General features: G+C 37.8%; 1 protein-coding gene across 1 annotated transcript in view; it reads left to right on the top strand.

The window, feature by feature from the left end:
• Positions 1 to 17044, top strand: part of CNTNAP2 (contactin associated protein 2) — a 1195621-nt gene that overhangs the window by 987230 nt on the left and 191347 nt on the right. Inside the window, exon 14 of the mRNA XM_064443813.1 lies at positions 6924 to 7080. Within this exon, the coding sequence (XP_064299883.1) occupies positions 6924 to 7080 (157 nt within the window). The remainder of the gene's footprint in view (positions 1 to 6923; positions 7081 to 17044) is intronic.

The raw sequence follows: 17044 nt of genomic DNA, 5'->3' as shown, positions 1-17044 counted from the left end.
GTATTACTTTTATTATTGTTGTTGTTATTGTTATTATTGTTATTATTATTTTCCCTTCATTTTCTGTCCTATTAAATTGTATTTATCTCAACCCATGAGTTTTACCTTTTTTTTTTCCATTCTCTCCCCCATCCCACTGCAGAGGGCGTGAGTGAACAGCTGCGTGGTGTTTAACTGCCTGCCAGGTTAAACCACAACAATTAAGCAATGCAATAGAAAGCAAGAAGTATTACTGAAAAAATGAAGCATCAAAAAAATATTATTTAGAAGAAAAACAATCTCAATACTATCACATATAGATAATATATATAAATTGTCATTTTATCTTAGAAAGTTCACTTACAACGTCACTTTCTGCACAGGTACTTTAATTAAAATCTGGAAACATAACTAGCCAATCAAACTCTTCTCTCAGCTCTGTTTTCTCAGTTTCATATAATTTGGCCTTCCAGGCAATTGCTTAAACTGACACATCTAGCTCACAATCCGCTTGGGGTGCAAGCAGGAGCAGAATCTGTTCTACAGTTGAGCATCTTCAGTTAGGAGTTTCTGCTGTTGCCATGAAACTCCTCAGCAGCTGGACGTTCAGTCTAGGTGGGCACTTCCGAGACACGAGGCTGGGGCAGCAAACCTGCAAAGTGTCTAACCAGCTTCATATTGGTCCTAAGCATATACATAATAATAAAGATGAGCAAAATAAAATCAGCACAAAATAAACTAGGTCAGCAAAGCCTACCCAGCTTAGACACCCTTGACTTCAAGAATCCTAAGTTGGAACATGTGGAGGTACTTAACGCATGAGTGACATCAGACCATGTTTTCTTAGTTTTTCCCAATACTAAGTCTTCAAAAGCTGAGATAAATGGCTCACAAAGTTCATAAAAATTATTTGACCTGAGTGGAATAGATACTGCTGATGGTGTAAGGAAAAAAGATGGCAATAAGAAGCAAGGTGAAAGCCGTGAAGTGCACAGCCATATTAGCGTGCTGAACTTTTCAAACAGTGACAAAATTACTCTCAGTGTCTGTTTCTTCAATGCAGTATTAGATAGAATTCCTGCACAGGCTCTAATGAACCATGACCTAAAATCAAGTTACCCTTGTGTGAAGCTGAAGGTACCGTATATTATAGTGTAGCTTAATGCAAAATGCCCGTGTAAAGAATCTATTTCATTCAAAATTGGAAGAAATTTACCTGCCTTTCCATAAGTGGAGATTGACTTTTTTTGAAGTTTTGTCTTTAGTTTCATCATTGTATAGTATCCCTGAGAAATAGCTTTCATTTCTACCTATGATTAATTTAGTCTTCCAAAATTTTAGGACATTTTTGAAAGATATATTTTGGCCTATTCTGCCAATAACAAGAACTGTGCAATTAGCTTAACCTGTGGTGTTTTAATATTTTCCATTAACAAAGTAGTGAAGAAGTGAAGAAAATAATGTCTTCTGAAAATAGTAACAATTAGACATAGTGCGATTGTTGTTAACATTCCCTAGTATTTATTAAGGAATCTGTAAATGGATAACTGGAGTGGTTCCATTTAAAAAAAGTCAAATCAAACCTATCCAGTCCAGCAAATTAACACCTAATTGCTTGCAGGGGATCAGCTAAATGTAGTTGTTAAAGTTAGGCAGGATCCCCAGTGAGCAGTTTTCACTGGTCCTGTTTTTCAGAGGTTCTGAGCCATGGGCTTCAGTTTGACAGTATTCCTAGCCTTTCTTTATAAACCATTCCCTTTTATTTTTAGGACCAGATAGAAGTCAGGAGAACTTCTTGACAGGCAGAAGCAGGATAATCCTTATCCAGAGCAAGTTGTACCTTGTTTTGATTCACCACAAAAGGCTGCAGATGCAGATAGAATATACAGGTTCAGAAAGGAATTAGGCAATTCATGGGCAGTGGGTTTATAAAGACACACTAACAGGAATAGGCAGAAATGTATCCTCTAGCATGCTTAATGCAGTGAACTGATGCTGAGGGAGTGCAAAGATAATCAACCACAAATAAAACAGGCAAACTCAGATCTTTTCTCTGTGCCTCCCATCGCCCCTGTCATGCACAGAACTACAGGCGAGATGGGCCATGTTCTTAGCAGTGCTGCCAATATTAATTTCTGTTGCTATTCTTCCCAAAATAAAGTCCTAAGAATGGGAAAGAGCAGGGGCAGAGAACAAAGGGAAGAGCCTTGGGTAGTCACCACTGTTGCTTTGTTTCCAGAAGTTGGAAAAGGTGCATTAGAGTAATTGCTGGAGTGGAGAACGTCCTCCTCCCTTCAGTCTTCCTTCAGTAGCCATGGGAGTCAGCCAGGCTTTGCAGATCCTTGTTGCAAAAAGGGCTGTCTTTTCATGAAGGAAGAAGGAAGAGATTGGAGGAAAATTTGCTATGGGGAGGAGATGGCAAATGAAAGAGAAGCATTTAGCTTCTCCAGGTAGTTTACAAATAAGAAATACAGCCATCAGCCTTCTGAGGGCTGCACTGTGAATGGAGCCTACTGAATGCAGAGCACCATGGAGCATCTGTCCACTTTATTAAGTTCCCTAATCTGAGTTCTCTTGATACTGCGGCTTCAGTTACTGGTACTGAACAGCCTTGAAACAACAGCCCTAAAATGTTGAAAGTAATGACATTTTTATTAATCAGTTACATTTAAACATATGGTTTTATTAAATGATTAGTAGCATAAAAGTGTGCTTTCAAAAGTTATACATTTTGAGACTGTTTGGCTATGTTAAAAATAAATATATTATTGACTGTTAAGAGTTCCATTCATACTACATTATCTTTGGTTTGGCATGTTTTTGTATTAAATGATTCATACAATGATACATTTATGAGATGAAAAAGAAATCACTTTTTTTATGACACTGAAAGATCTGCAAGAATACAAAGAAGTTCCCTTAGTCCTTTACATTTTTCTGAATATTCTGTAGAAGGGGAACACTTGATAGAAAACACTGATGACCACATTCTTTACAGACTTTAATTTAATAACTGCAAATATGGGCTAACATTTAAATAGGATTTAATAGGATTTAAATAGGAACTCATATTTTGCACTAATTTTAATTAAAGTCCAGCACTGCAAAGCCATTGAAACCACTGTTAACTGTACTGCATGTAAATGTTAAAGGCATTTCTCTGTGTGTGTGTGTGAGAGAGATCTGAATCACCAAAAATATGGTTTGAATCTGATGGTCCAGCCATACTCCTATGTCCACATGCCCCATTAAAGTAAAGTCAACCATTTTGCCCTTAGAAGACTGTTCTCACACAACAGCTATTAACTTTGACTGTAAGGTTAATGAACCCCCTAAAGGCTGGATATCTTTGTCCATTTTCTTGGTATCCACATCTTACTCTGCTACCATCATTACTTTTCTGCTAAGTGGCTGAGTAGTAAGCACGCAACACCTTGCAAGTGACTTTACTTCAAGAAAGGAAGTGGAAAGGCATCCTGGTCGTAACTTAGTACACATAAATGTAAACACTTCCTACAGCAGCCCTCAAAGGAGGACTGTTTTGTGCCCAAAGAGCAGTTCTGCATCAAGACTTGATTCTAACCAAAATCCCAAGGTAGGCAGTGTCCCTTCTGCTCCACAAAAGCTTGGGGGGAAAAAGCAGTCATCAGTGACAACAACAAAAAAGCTATCCCATGACTCAAAATTTGTTCCTCTGCTAAGAAAAGATAACTTCAAAAACAGAAGAAATATCTTCTGGTATTACTTGTCATTGCAATACACTTGACAACTTTTATATATAACTTTTTCCCTCTACTGTTTTTTGTCCTTAAACCGAATTTATATACATTTAATGCCATAAGACTGATATTACATTTTAGCAGAATAATCATGTATGGTAAAATTGTCTGATGCTTAAAATTATATCAATTAATGATCAGTCTTCATGCTGGAGTGCTTCTACTTGGATCAGCCCTTTCCAATAACTTCCAAAGCATTAAAAATAACCAAAGGGGTCTGAAGCAGAAGGATTCACATCCTCAAAAAGAGACTGTAATGCTATAAAACAGGGTGAAATATGAGAGGGGAAGAATAATCCTATTTCTAAATATTTTTTTTTGCCTGCATGATACATCCTCCTCCCTTCAAGCCTTTCTTTTCTGTTCTTTTCATCTCTCCAATGCAGTGCCAGTCATAGTGGTGTCTGCAATGTATCTGCATAGCCCTCCTGATTCGGAGCTTATGACCTCTAGAGAAAACGCTGCTCTTCCTTTTCTTGGCTGACATGAAGCAGTATGGCCACAAAGGGCTGTTGTCATTTGGCTGGCACAAAGTGATGGGACACAACAGTGTGTCCCCACCTTTTTCTTTTGTTAACCTATATATGCAGCTATGAAGCCGCTTCAGAGCCTCTTGTATGGACCACTGTGGTGCAGGGTGGTCTGGTGTGAGGCTTATCCTATTCCAGTGCATGAAGTTATGTCTTGAAGGAAAGTCCACCCCGCTGCATGGTAACCAGCTAATAAGAACTGTCTACTAGGAGTCCCTCTATGGCAAGCCAAAACACAATGTGCTGGGCAATTACAGACTGTTGGTGGTGACCAGAAGGGCAGTGCTGGATTTACTAGTTGTGGGCATGACTAGCAGAATATGTGCTGAATGGAACCCCCCATAAATCATATGTTCCCTCCTTGACCTTTCTGGAAATTTAATCATGCATGTTAGTATCTTCCAACATTCATTTGTGTTTCTAAGCCTGCAGGTAGGTCTTTTCTTCAGAATGAAGAAGCATGCATCCAAACGGGGCCAGATCCCTAGCTAGCATGTATACACTGAAAACAATAGTTGTGAAAAATGTCTCTGTCTACACTAGAATACATTCTGGGTTTAAAACTCTATGTCATTTGTCATTTAGATGATTAAACCATACCCTGTTTGTGTCTGTCATAGTGGTGTGTGACACCCATCACTGTAGTCTGTAATGCTGCTGTCACTTGCATCTGCTTTAGTTGTTTCTACCCGTTTCTGAATTTTTAATCCTCTTTTTGATGATTCTAAGCAATTTATTTTCTTCTGGTGCTTTAATTAGCAGTGTTGCTTCCTGGTGAAGTGCTTGCTGACTGAATGGTGCAATCCTTGACTTGACAGAAAGGGTGTAAACAAAGAGAATTTTAACTAACAGTCAAAGCTACAGCATTTCCACAACAGCATAAGAACTAACTTCAAAGATGAGAGAAAAAAATACAATAGGAGCTTCAAATATTATTGAGGCTGTAGTTGGGTCCTGTATCATAAAAGCAATTCTGTCATTCACTGTGGAAAGATAACATTTACCCTTACATGCTTATTAAATAATCTTTTGGAAGCCAGGGCTACATACTCTCATATCTGATAGATTGTACTGCAGGTTAGAAATGCTGCTGCAGCATTCACATGGCACACTCTTTTGACTCGCAGCACTTAGTTCCATGACCAATTCAGAGTCTAGAATCAAATCAGGCTATTACCATACCCATTGTGTTAGCACTAGAGCTGAATGGTCATACTGTTCAGCATAGTAACATCTAATAAAAACCTTCAGATGCCATGAATTTTTCACATTACTGTGTTTTCAATAGTGCTATTTTACATGATGTTTAACAAGTCAAAAGCACCAAACAAAGAAAATGTTTTCAGAGAGCTATGACTTTTTGGGTTTTGGTGTTCCTTTAACATGTGTGCAGATATTTGGTTGCTCTTTCCAACTCTAGAATTTAATTTTCTTTAGAGTTCTGTGTGAATTACTTTCAACATATGTCTGGGATAAGTAGATGGCTATTTCTAGGATTTCAGATGTAGTTTTTTTGAGACATATAAGTGAGATGCACAAATAGAAAATGATGAAAAGTAGAATATCTATTATGTACGCTTTCACTTGTAAAATTTACTAATAAATGAATTCCATGCAAATAGCTTCATGTGATTAAATAAGAAAATACCAGGAGCAGATTAGGTGAAGGAAAAAGGCATTTTAAAGAAACAGGTTTATAGGCTGAGTTCAGTCAGGTTTTCTAAACATGAAAAATCACTAAGGTAAGTGCATTGAGATTGATTGAGCTATTCACATGGGTTTGAAGTTAAGCTCATATTTAAGTGTCTTGCTGAACTGGAGGAATAAAAAAAAAACTTTTCAGTAAGGGCATTTTTTCAAATTAGAAGTTAAAGTAGAGAGTGGTTATTTAGTTATTTACACATGAGGCTTATCTAGTCCAAAAGCATTAGAAATAAACTTAGAGCAGTATATGAAAATATCAAGTTATAGACCCAATGCCAAGAAATATGATTATATCAAAGTTCAGATCACCTTTGATAAAGTATTAAATAAAAAAAGTCATACATTTTTTTAAAAATAGTTAAGGTGCTTTTGGACTTTGATAGTATCGCTTTATGCTTTGGTTTGAACCAGCTGGAGAGAAGATGATGAACATGTTTACTTTCCAGTGAAGGCAGATTAATTTCTGATTAAAAGCTGTTATTTAAAAAAAAAAAAAAGAGAGAGAGAAAAATGAATGCATCTTTCCGTGCAACATTTGTGGTCAAATATTGAATAACCCATCTGATAGCTTACTATATGAATTTGAAATTAATTGAAAATAATTATGGAACCTGCCCACGTATTTTCATTATATAAACTGAGAACAATTAAAAAGCTAAACAAAAAGCATACAAGATGAAAAATATTTAATTAATTTCTATCATTATAAACTGCATGAATACAGAAAAGAAAATGTGTTTTGTTTACCTGGCAAGGTCCTTTGAATTGCTCAATAATAATAAATGCATTTATTTTTTTTTGCCCGAAATGCAGGATGGCTGTCCAGTTATGTACTGTTGACATCTCCATATTAAACATCTGAGCCCAGTTAATGCATTGTGAAGCTCTACCTCTTTGATGCATCACAACCTTGCATTTTCATTCCTTGCAGAAGGGAATCCATATACCTGGTGGGTTGGAAAAGCCAATGAGAAGCACTTCTATTGGGGTGGATCAGGACCCGGCATTCAAAAATGTGCCTGCGGCATCGAACGCAACTGTACTGATCCCAAGTACTACTGCAACTGTGATGCTGATTATAAGCAATGGTGAGTGGTTTACAAGAATGCAAGGTGAGAATGACCAGGATCTCTTAACTTTTACAACACTGCTATTACTTTGAATGTCTTTTGTTTATATATTTCCTTTCTTTCCAAAGAAGAAAGGCAAAAATATTATATATTTGTAATCCCTCCTGCAAAGTATCTACCTGTCTCTTAATTTCCATTTTATTCATGGTATCTGTGACTGTCAAATATAAGGAGTATATTATGTTTTCAAGTCAACTGACCTACAGAAAAGAATGCTAATATTGCAAAGGCAAGCCCTAATAGGAAAGGCCAGAATTTTGGCTGCTGCTGCAACTTTGTCTCCATCATATTCAGTTACATTCCAGTATTTAATTTTACCTGAGCAACTTCATTTTTTTCTCAGACTTTCTCCTTTTTGGAGTACTATTGCTGCATTTGCCTGTAGAATGTGAGAGATGAGAGTTGAAATCACTCATCTAGTGACTCCAACCCTTATTATCCATCTTTCATGAGAAAAATGTGTTACAAACTAGGTTTAAAGAGTATTATGGAATGAGACACTGTATTTCAGATTAAGCTATTGCACTTTGCACGAGATAATTAAATATTCATTGGCCTGTTGGTTGAGAATACGAACCCCATAGCCTGTCTGGGATGAGACAGGGAGAATTGGTTCTAGTTTCTTCTCTAATAAATAGTTATTGATTCATCCCAGGTGGAACAATTTTAACAGAGGGGCTGAGGAAGTCCTACCCCAGAGTATTTTACAGCCTGATAACAGGGGCAGTCTGCTTTGAGGTAATTGATGTGGGTTTAAATCCCTTTGGCCAGAAAAGGGAATTAAACCTGCATCTCTGATATTCCCCATAAACACTCTAACAATGAACCTGCTGCGTAAAGATCATTATCATTTTCTGTGAGACCCTCTCTGTGCTCTTAGAATGCTTCATTTGTAAGCTTTAACCATTTGTGTCTATTTTGTCCTGTTAGGCAGCACCATGTTTTACATGGTATGCAGTGTTTAGTGACCAATTGGAATCACACTTTGATGAACTTTTCCCATTAATAGCAACCTATTGGTAATTGAATCAATACTGGCTCATAAACCATTTTGTGTTGGGAAATTCATACAGATGTTAATGGATATAGAGCTACAGAACTCTAACGGTATGTCAGGGATTTAAGAAAAGAGTAGGGAGAATCACAGAAACAGAATCACAGGATATTTGAGGTTGGAATAGACCTCAGAGTTCATCTAGTCGAACCTACCTGCTCAAGCAGGGCCACCTACAGACTGTTGCCCAGGACCATGTCTAGACAGCTTTTGAATATCTCCAAGGATGGAGACTGTACAGCTTCCCTGGGCAACCTGTGCCAGTGCTTGGTCACCTTCGTAGTAAAGAGTGTTTTCTGGTATTCAGAAAAAATCTCCTGTGTTTCAGTTTGTGCCTGTTGCCTCTGGTCCTGGTACTGGGCACCACTGAAAAAAAGCCTGGCTCCATCCTCTTTCCACCCTCCCTTCAGCTATTCTTAGATGTTGATAAGATCCCCCTTGAGCCTTCTCTTCTCCAGGCTGAATATTCCCAGCTCTCTCAGCTTCTCTTCACAGGAGAGATGCTCTAGTCCCTTAATCATTTTAGTGGCTCTTCACTGGACTCTCTTCAGTAATTCCATCTCTCTCTCATATTGGGGGACCCGGAGCTGGACACAGTGCTCCAGGTGTGGCCTCACCAGTGCTGAGTGGAGGGGAAGGATCACCTCCCTCGACCTGCTGGCAATACTTTACCTAAGGCAGCCATGGTTACTATTAACCTCATTCTCCACAGGGCCACATTGCTGGCTCATGTTTAACTTGGCATCCACCAGAACCCCCAGGGCCTTTTCTGCCCTTTCCCCGGCATATACTGGTACATGGGATTGTTATTCCCCGGGTGCAAGATGCTACACTTTACCCTGTTGAACTTCTTGATATTTCTGTGACCCCATTTCTCCAACTTGTCAAGGTCCCTCTGGATGGCAGCATGACCCTCTGGCATATTAGCCACTCCTCCCAGTTTGGTGTAGTCTGCAAGAATGAAGTATGAAAAATACAAAATTAGAGTAACAAAGGAAATCTTCCGGGCCCTGCAAAAAACCGATAGATTAGGATGTGGGAAACGAGGCAGACATAGCCACCATAAGCTTTGACATTGTTAGGATAGTATGCTGTTATCTATGATATGGGCTGAGCTATTGAACACCAAAGAGATAGACAAGTCAGTATTAGAACAGAGGAATTTGACATGGTACCAAATTTCAGAGCTAGAATTATATAGAGAGTGAAGAATAGCCAGGGGACTCTGACTCAAACATAAGCACTAGAGCAGTGTGGCAGGAGGGAGGAAGATTTGCTTCTGTGACAAAATGGTAGCGATAAAAGGAAGATATTGTAATAATAATTACGATAATGACAGAATTAGGAGCACTTACGATTTTCACTGCTTGAGGCACTGGATGCGCATCCATGAATAATAGTCTCTGTACCATATGTTGACTGTTTTCTTTTACGTGGAGGGAAATGCATGGGGAAAATGGCATTGACTTTTGATCTCTTCTTGTGGCTTCTCTAAGAGTCACAGATGAGAATTTAATAAGCAGCGTTCACTCAATAATCTTTTTCTGTAACCTCTACACCCCCTATATACACTGAGATTAGATGGAATCTAATAATAAATAGATTAATATAATTATTAGATTTTTTAAATCTAAAACAAGATTACTATCGTAACAGATATACAACTTTTCCTCAGAACTTCAAACAAGACATCTATACAGTATTTCTCTGGATATATTTCAGGGTTTTTTTCAGGAAAACTACTGTATATTACAGGACAATTTATGAAAAATAGTTATACAACTGGCTATTACATTTTAATCTGTAGTGTGTGTAAATCACAAGAAGAAATGAAAGCCTCGTTATAGTCTTTAGGGACATGTTGTTCAAGATTAATTTTTGCAGTTTCATTTTGGCAAAATCTAGCCCATTCCAAAATCCTAGCTTTTGGGGTTTTTTAAATTATTTTGATAAGTCCTAGTTAGGAATGTTCTCTACCCAGGTTGATCAATACCTAAGAAGAAGTGAGCTCCAGAGGTGAGGGGACCTCTCTGAATTCAGGTATCAGTGGCAGAATGTTTACCAGGATCTCCAGCACATCTCTGCTCAGCTCTGGTGACAGCAAAACAGCTCCTGGTTTGGACCACAGTATCTGCAACAGCACTTTTGGAGAATTGCCTTGAGCAGGTAGATTCAGCCAGTGGTAGCAATGGGATCCCAGGAAGGGCAGAGGCCACTGAGAGGCTCAGAGAGGCATCCAGTTGCTGTGAAAGCATGCATCCATTACAACTTTACATATTCCAACAATTGCATAAACTATCTTCTAAGCCTTAGAGGTACAAAAGTGCTAACTTAGAAATACTGGGAGCATTGCTTTGCTACAGGGAGGAGCACAATGCAACGATCCCCAAGCAAGGACTGACTGAGATAACTCCAGAACTAAACTCTGTTAAATGTTAATTTATACCTTAATAGATATAATATATACAGTTTTATATATAAATAAATGTTAAATGTTAAAATAAAATCTGGACATCATGACATAGACACTAGTAAGCCTTTGTAATAGAGTTACACGTGGGTATTCCAGCACAGTGTGGAAATTACTGTTACTACAGAGATCTTTGCAGCTTATGATGAGCAGGCAGGTCTCAGCTCACAGACTGACAAAGCAGCTTGCCACAGCTGTCACTCTAGCTCATCAGCACAGCTTATTTTAGAAGAACTTACACTTCCCTAAAACAGAAGGGCTGGGTAGATGCCAGACTGGGGCTGAGAGAGGCCAGGTGGGAGTTTTGCAGTAGTTGTATATCTTGGCCATAGCTGGGAGCACTGCATTTGATCATGGTACACCCACAGTTAATATCTGTTTCTGCCCAGACAATGTGAAAAGAGTTTTGTTGTAGGGTTTTTTGGGGGTTTTTTTGGGGGAGGGGGGGAGCAGGGAGCGCAGGGAGGCACAGTGGGGAGAAGGCAGTAGCTAGAGCAACAAGTATATTAGAAACAGTAGAGAAGTAAAATGGGAAAAGAAGTCTGCTGAGTGGAAATTGTGGGAATGAAAGGTGAAGAAGGAGACTCAGTGCACAGATTCAGATTTTGAAGTGCAGGGCACTCTCTTTAAAGGACATAGGGGAGCCACTGAAGAGTGGGTCAGGCTGAATCAGAATGATGTAGTGTAAGTAGAATATTGTCCACAATTTTTATTGTAGAAGTTAGAAATGAAGAAGGAAACTGCAGTTTGATGAACGATCTCATAGCAAAGATAGGAGAATGCTCCCCTGGAGAACTGGATTCTAACTCTGCCTCTGGAACCACATTCCTGCATGGTGCTTGCCAAGTTTCATAAGCCATTTCTTCACAGAGCAGTCATTAGTTTGATCCTAATTTTCTGGGTACCTGACTGGAAACCCAGGGGTCCAGTTTATGGAAACACCAAACATTCACAGCTGCAACTGGAATAAGTGATCACTCTCTCTGAATGTATCTAATGCTGTCCTCCAAAACAAAACAAGAAAAAAATGCCTGTAGTCATCTCAGATTGAGCACTAAAAATGTATGTGTGCTTTTAACCTTAACGGCTTTCAGCCTTAACATCCAATCTGTAGAATGGAGGTGATGCCACATACTCACCTCATGGAGGTATTGCAAAGATAGGTGGATTTATGAAGCAATCATCTACTGTACTAATGAGCACTCTAGAAAATCCAATGAGAAATACACATTAAATATAAAATGGGGTCTACATACTGATGCATGAGAGTAAATTAGGATAGTGAGCAGTGTTTTACTAGATGAGTATTGTCTGCCTCCTGTACTAAATAATGCTGGAATCCTCTGGAAAAACTAATAATCAGTGAACAGTCAAGGAATGTATCATGGTGATAGGTACAGGGGACAAATTAAAGCTCATTAGGCAGCCTGAAATACTTTTTTTTCCCTAAATTTTGTGTTTGATTTTATTTTTTTACCAAGTATATGAGTAATTTTGTGTAAGTACAGGACCAGCTGTGTTAATTATGGACTCACTTACAATGTAATTTTTCCCAGGGACTAGCTTGCAGCATAGAGTTGATACACCTTAAATCTGGATGGTTTTTCTGTTAATGCTTTTTAAAAGTTCACTGAGCAACTTTACACCTTGTCTGTCTGAATAAAATAAAAAGAACGTTCTGTAAGTTGTAGAGCTATTTAGCACACGCCTAATGTCTTGATTATCAGGCCTGGATAGTAAATAAGCCAAACAGTAGATATTGGCAGGGAATATGGGATACAGAATTCAAATATCTGCATCAAACATAATCTAAAATAGAACCTGATTCTTAAGAGAAGCCCATGTTGTTGCTGCAATGTAAATATTATGTAATGATTTTTGTCACAATAAAGAAACAAAAACACGGGTGGGAAGATCTTCACCCAGAGCAATTCTAGCAAAATGAACCTTAGCCCCAAATTTTCCATTATTTGTTTCCAAAGTGAAATTAATTCAGAGGTAAGTGAGTCATATTATAAAAAAAGCTTAGTTTTGCTTGCTAACCAAGACCATTTATTAAAAAGTGTGTGGTTGACATTCAAAGGCAGATTGCTTCAATCTTGAGAGAATAAACTCTACTGAGGTTGCTGGGTTTAGTAGCAAGGTATTCTCTGGGTTGCTGTTAAACAAAATCTTCTTCAAATGAGTAATTTTAGGTAAAATGTAAGGCTTTTTAAAAAACAAAAACCATTATTTGAATAAAACCATAATTATTATTATTTTTATTATTACCACCATTTATGCAGTTCCTTAAAAAATGGCTGGCATTGTAGAGCTAGACAAACTGTACCAATTAAGTAGCAAATGTAAAGATCTGCAAATAAATGTGAATGATTTAAAAGTTAATTTGAGGGCAGATGAAGGGCATAACATCTCTTGCACAGTAAATGTTCAGGCTACTGGTTTCATGCAGACTTTGAAGGACAGTACCTGCTGCCCTGGAGTTATCCCTAATGTTTGTGTTGTATTGTTAATCCATAGCCCACAGCTGGCAACTCTAGTCCAGATTCTGGGTAAACCCAGGGTCACCTAGATTGCTCTTTCTCCTTTAGAGATGTTTCATGAAAGTACTGACAAGAGCCGTATGTATGTAACTCATGGGACCTGACAGATTTGCAGCCTGAACTAATACAGGTTGAAGGCATTAGGAGTTTGGGGATTCAGCGAATCATGAAACCTGCAAACATAACTCTCCTGTTTTGTCTCTTTCCCTCATGTATTATTCACCTTTGGGACTAGATCGTGGCCTTGTTTATAACAAGCTGATACCACTTCACATTTAGCTGTCTTCCCACTCACTGACATTAAAGAAAGTGTTTCTCTTAATGCCTGTGGCTCACAGGAGTGGCCAAACAGCTCAGGAACCAACTCTTAGCTTTCTCCAAAACTGAAAACACAAGAAAATGTGGATGTTGGTGTGACATGAAATAACTGTTTGGCACTCTGTCTTATCTTTGTTAAAATGGCACCTTCTTGCTTGATGTGACATATTCAGTCCTGTGCACTTATTTTGCAGTTACTATGATTTTTCATCCTTCAAGCGATACAAAACTACCACAGTTGAGGATGAGGAAACAGAAATCTGTACTTCTTCATGTATCATAAGCAGAGTCTTTTACCTTGTTGCATATGTAAAAATGGTTGAGCTCTAGTAACCTGCTAAGGATGAAGATGATTCCCATTTGACTTCAGGTTGATTCATCATTCAGTGCTAGCAGTAATGAATGGACTTAAAGGGGAGAGTGCTGACAAGATGTTATCCTTGTTTATTAATTTGCTCTGTAAATCACTGAGACAAAAATTGTGTGTTCATCCTGCTGCCGACCTCATTTCTGAGTGTTGCTGTTCAGGTTTTCCTGTGTTCAGCTGACAGCACTTACAGCCAGTCACAGACAGCTGGTCTCATCCAGATCTTTTTAAGTTACAGAATCACTCAACAACAGCACTAAAAGAATAATCCATCAGAATTAGGTATCTGTAATTATTACTCCCTGGGATATTCTTGAAATTGTTAGAAACATCCCCTTGTTTTCAGAGTCTTCTAAGAAATTTGTGATGGGCTTATGAACTAGCAGGTGAAAATGCAGATATATTCTTTTTTCTTCTACCATACAGGTGGTTTAAAACATAATTTCCAGCATATTTGTATTCTTTTTGTTATTAAACTTCCTGATCAGTGTGAGTGACAAATCAAGTGACCAAGAACAAAAATGTCTGCTGTGTCTTGCCTAGAAACATACAGAATTTTTAGTCTGAATGAAAAGCTTACGGTCTTAAATTTGAAGTAAATGACCTTATTGTCTCAGCTTGTCAGGTAAGAGCAGAGTACGCTAAGCACTGTGCACTGCAGGACTTCCAGCTGCCAATTATTTTCTCCTCCTCCTCCTCCTTTTATTTGTGTGCTAACTTAAAGATTAATGACTCTGCCCTCAGTGCAGTGCTATGAAGATTAAATTGCCCCAGTGCTGACAAGCCCAAGGTATTTCACTCAGTACCTTACACTGCTTAGCTCTTGAAAAGAGTGGTTTTCTTTTCTTCTTAAATTGTAGGACTCCCCTGACTTTTTTTTTTTAATCTGTGCAATCCTATATAGAAGACATCTGAAATCTGTGACAATCTGTGTTATAGGGTAGATGAAGACTGTAGTGCACACTTGGCTGTTATTACTATTAGCAGTTGTATTTTAGCTGAAAGAATCACAAGGGAGTCCATCAGGCTGAAGGTATTAAGCCTCCAGTGTAAACAAAAGATGTCTCTGTTTTGACTGTTTGTTCTTTGGTGTACCAGGTTGTATATATGTATGAGACAGAAAGAGGAAGTAATCATATGGGGGTTGGAGGGGAGGGAAGGAGGGAAGGGAAAAGGGGAAGCAGGGAATAAAAAGCCCAGAAGCCTGTATGATACAGTTTTTGTATCAGGTCCCAGACTTGATGGCGATATTTTCTTCACAGGCACTGATCAAAATATCTCGTCAGTTCATCAGTCAGATAGTTGCAAAACTTCAGCATTTAGATGAAGAGTCATTCTTTGTCCTTTTCTCATTTTACCCACTGGATTCTTAGCGCTGCAAAAGGCCTGATAAAAAAAAAAAAAAGGCGGCAAGAGTCACTTGCGATGTTGCTCTTTGTCTGGGGAGTATTGTATGCATAATGCATTATTTTACTTTAAAGAGGAAGGTTGCTTGCACTGTCTATGGTAAACAAAGCAATCCAGTAACCTCTCATAAAGTCTGCAAACTGACCAATAAAGGCAATGGTTCTAACACCAACAGAAAAGGTAAATTGCTTTTACTTTTTTTCCCCCCACCCTCTAGTGAGACTTGTAAAAGAAGTTTAAATTCTATAAATTGTTTTAATATTGTGGACCAGGTGTTGTTTTATTTTAGTTGCCATTCATGTTTCCCTCCTGGGGTTTGTTTTTTTGGTTTTTTGTTTGTTTGTTTGTTTTTTGTGGGTGTTGTGTCATCAATGAATACCCCAAGCTTTCCAAATTACTACTTATCTGTAATTAATCATGGCTAGACATTTTGTCCCAGCCACAACGCCCCCCACAGTTCTCCAGCTATTTTTATTTCCTCTGACTCCTGTTCACGCGCAGTATACTGTAGTGATGAAAATTAGTAAATGTAGGAAATAGGGTCCCTGGAGATCCCTCAAAGTTTGTAAGAGCTGTCTGAGTATGCAGTGGAGACTTCGTAAATCAGGTCCAAGGTAATTTGTTTCATTTGTATCTCATGTTATTTTCAACAGTCTTTAAATTGGCATTAAGATGCTACATGGATTCTTTACACTAAAAATGTGTCTATATAAAGCGCCTTTCTGGTTTTTTTTCATATTTTGCTGAAGGAGAAGAAATGTTTTACTGGGAAGAAATCATTCTACCTAAACCAAGATCTCAGAACAGCTAATAACGTGTATTCCTTTACATTATCACAAATACTATATTTTGCTTGGTTTTTGGTCAAGCGGAAGTTGTTTACAAAATTATGTTAAATGTAGATTGAGGGAAGCAAAATCTTTCTGGAGCTATGAGCTGGGGTTGTTACTTAAGTTATCCAGTTGCCTGTATTGAAGTACTTGAGTGTATATATACTTATCTATATATATAGTTAAATAGAAAGTAGAAATTAAAATTAAGAAGCCAATTTCCAAGCAAGCAGGCAAGTATAAAAATAATAAGATAAAAATCTGCTGACAGTGTTAGAAAATGTGATGAAGAAAAAATACAGCAAATATTAAAAACTTTATCTTTGATGTAGTTTTGTGTTGCCATTGCAAAAGCATAAATGAATTTGCAGTTATTATTTATATGAAACAGAAATGTTTAAAATGCTATCACTAAACATGTAATTTCATTTCTAAAACCAGTCATTTGCTGAGTATGACATAAAAAGTCATAATAACATTTAACAGTCAACAGTGTGACTGTTGAATTAAAACATTTTGCAAAAGAGTATGAATTTAAGTGTCTAAGATATCTATCCATTTTTCCTGAAAGAAAATTGTATCAGAAATGTATAAAGGTTTTCATAAGACCCAGGAATAAAATCCAAACTCCTAATTCACACAACACACTTACAAATAATGCTTTTAAAACTGCCATTATCTCCTGCTGCCATTTTGTTCAGGAAAAAAACCCAGAACAAGAAATTTTGAATCACTGATATTAAAAGCAGAGAAACTGTGAGTTCCTTTAAGGACTGTGAAAAAAGCCAACACATCAACTGATATAAGTCCCTTGAATCAAGATAGCAGATAGATGATGGCAAAAGTGAACAGAAAGCTCAGAAATATCAGTTATTAGCTTACTTTATTAGAAGAGCAAAAAGATGTTTGGAGTAAAGATTAATATTGACTTGC

The sequence above is a fragment of the Phalacrocorax carbo genome, chromosome 2 (genome assembly GCF_963921805.1).
Source record: "Phalacrocorax carbo chromosome 2, bPhaCar2.1, whole genome shotgun sequence".
Lineage (NCBI taxonomy): Eukaryota > Metazoa > Chordata > Aves > Suliformes > Phalacrocoracidae > Phalacrocorax > Phalacrocorax carbo.
Note: the sequence above shows the minus strand (reverse complement) of the source record. Positions and strands in the feature narration are given on the sequence as shown.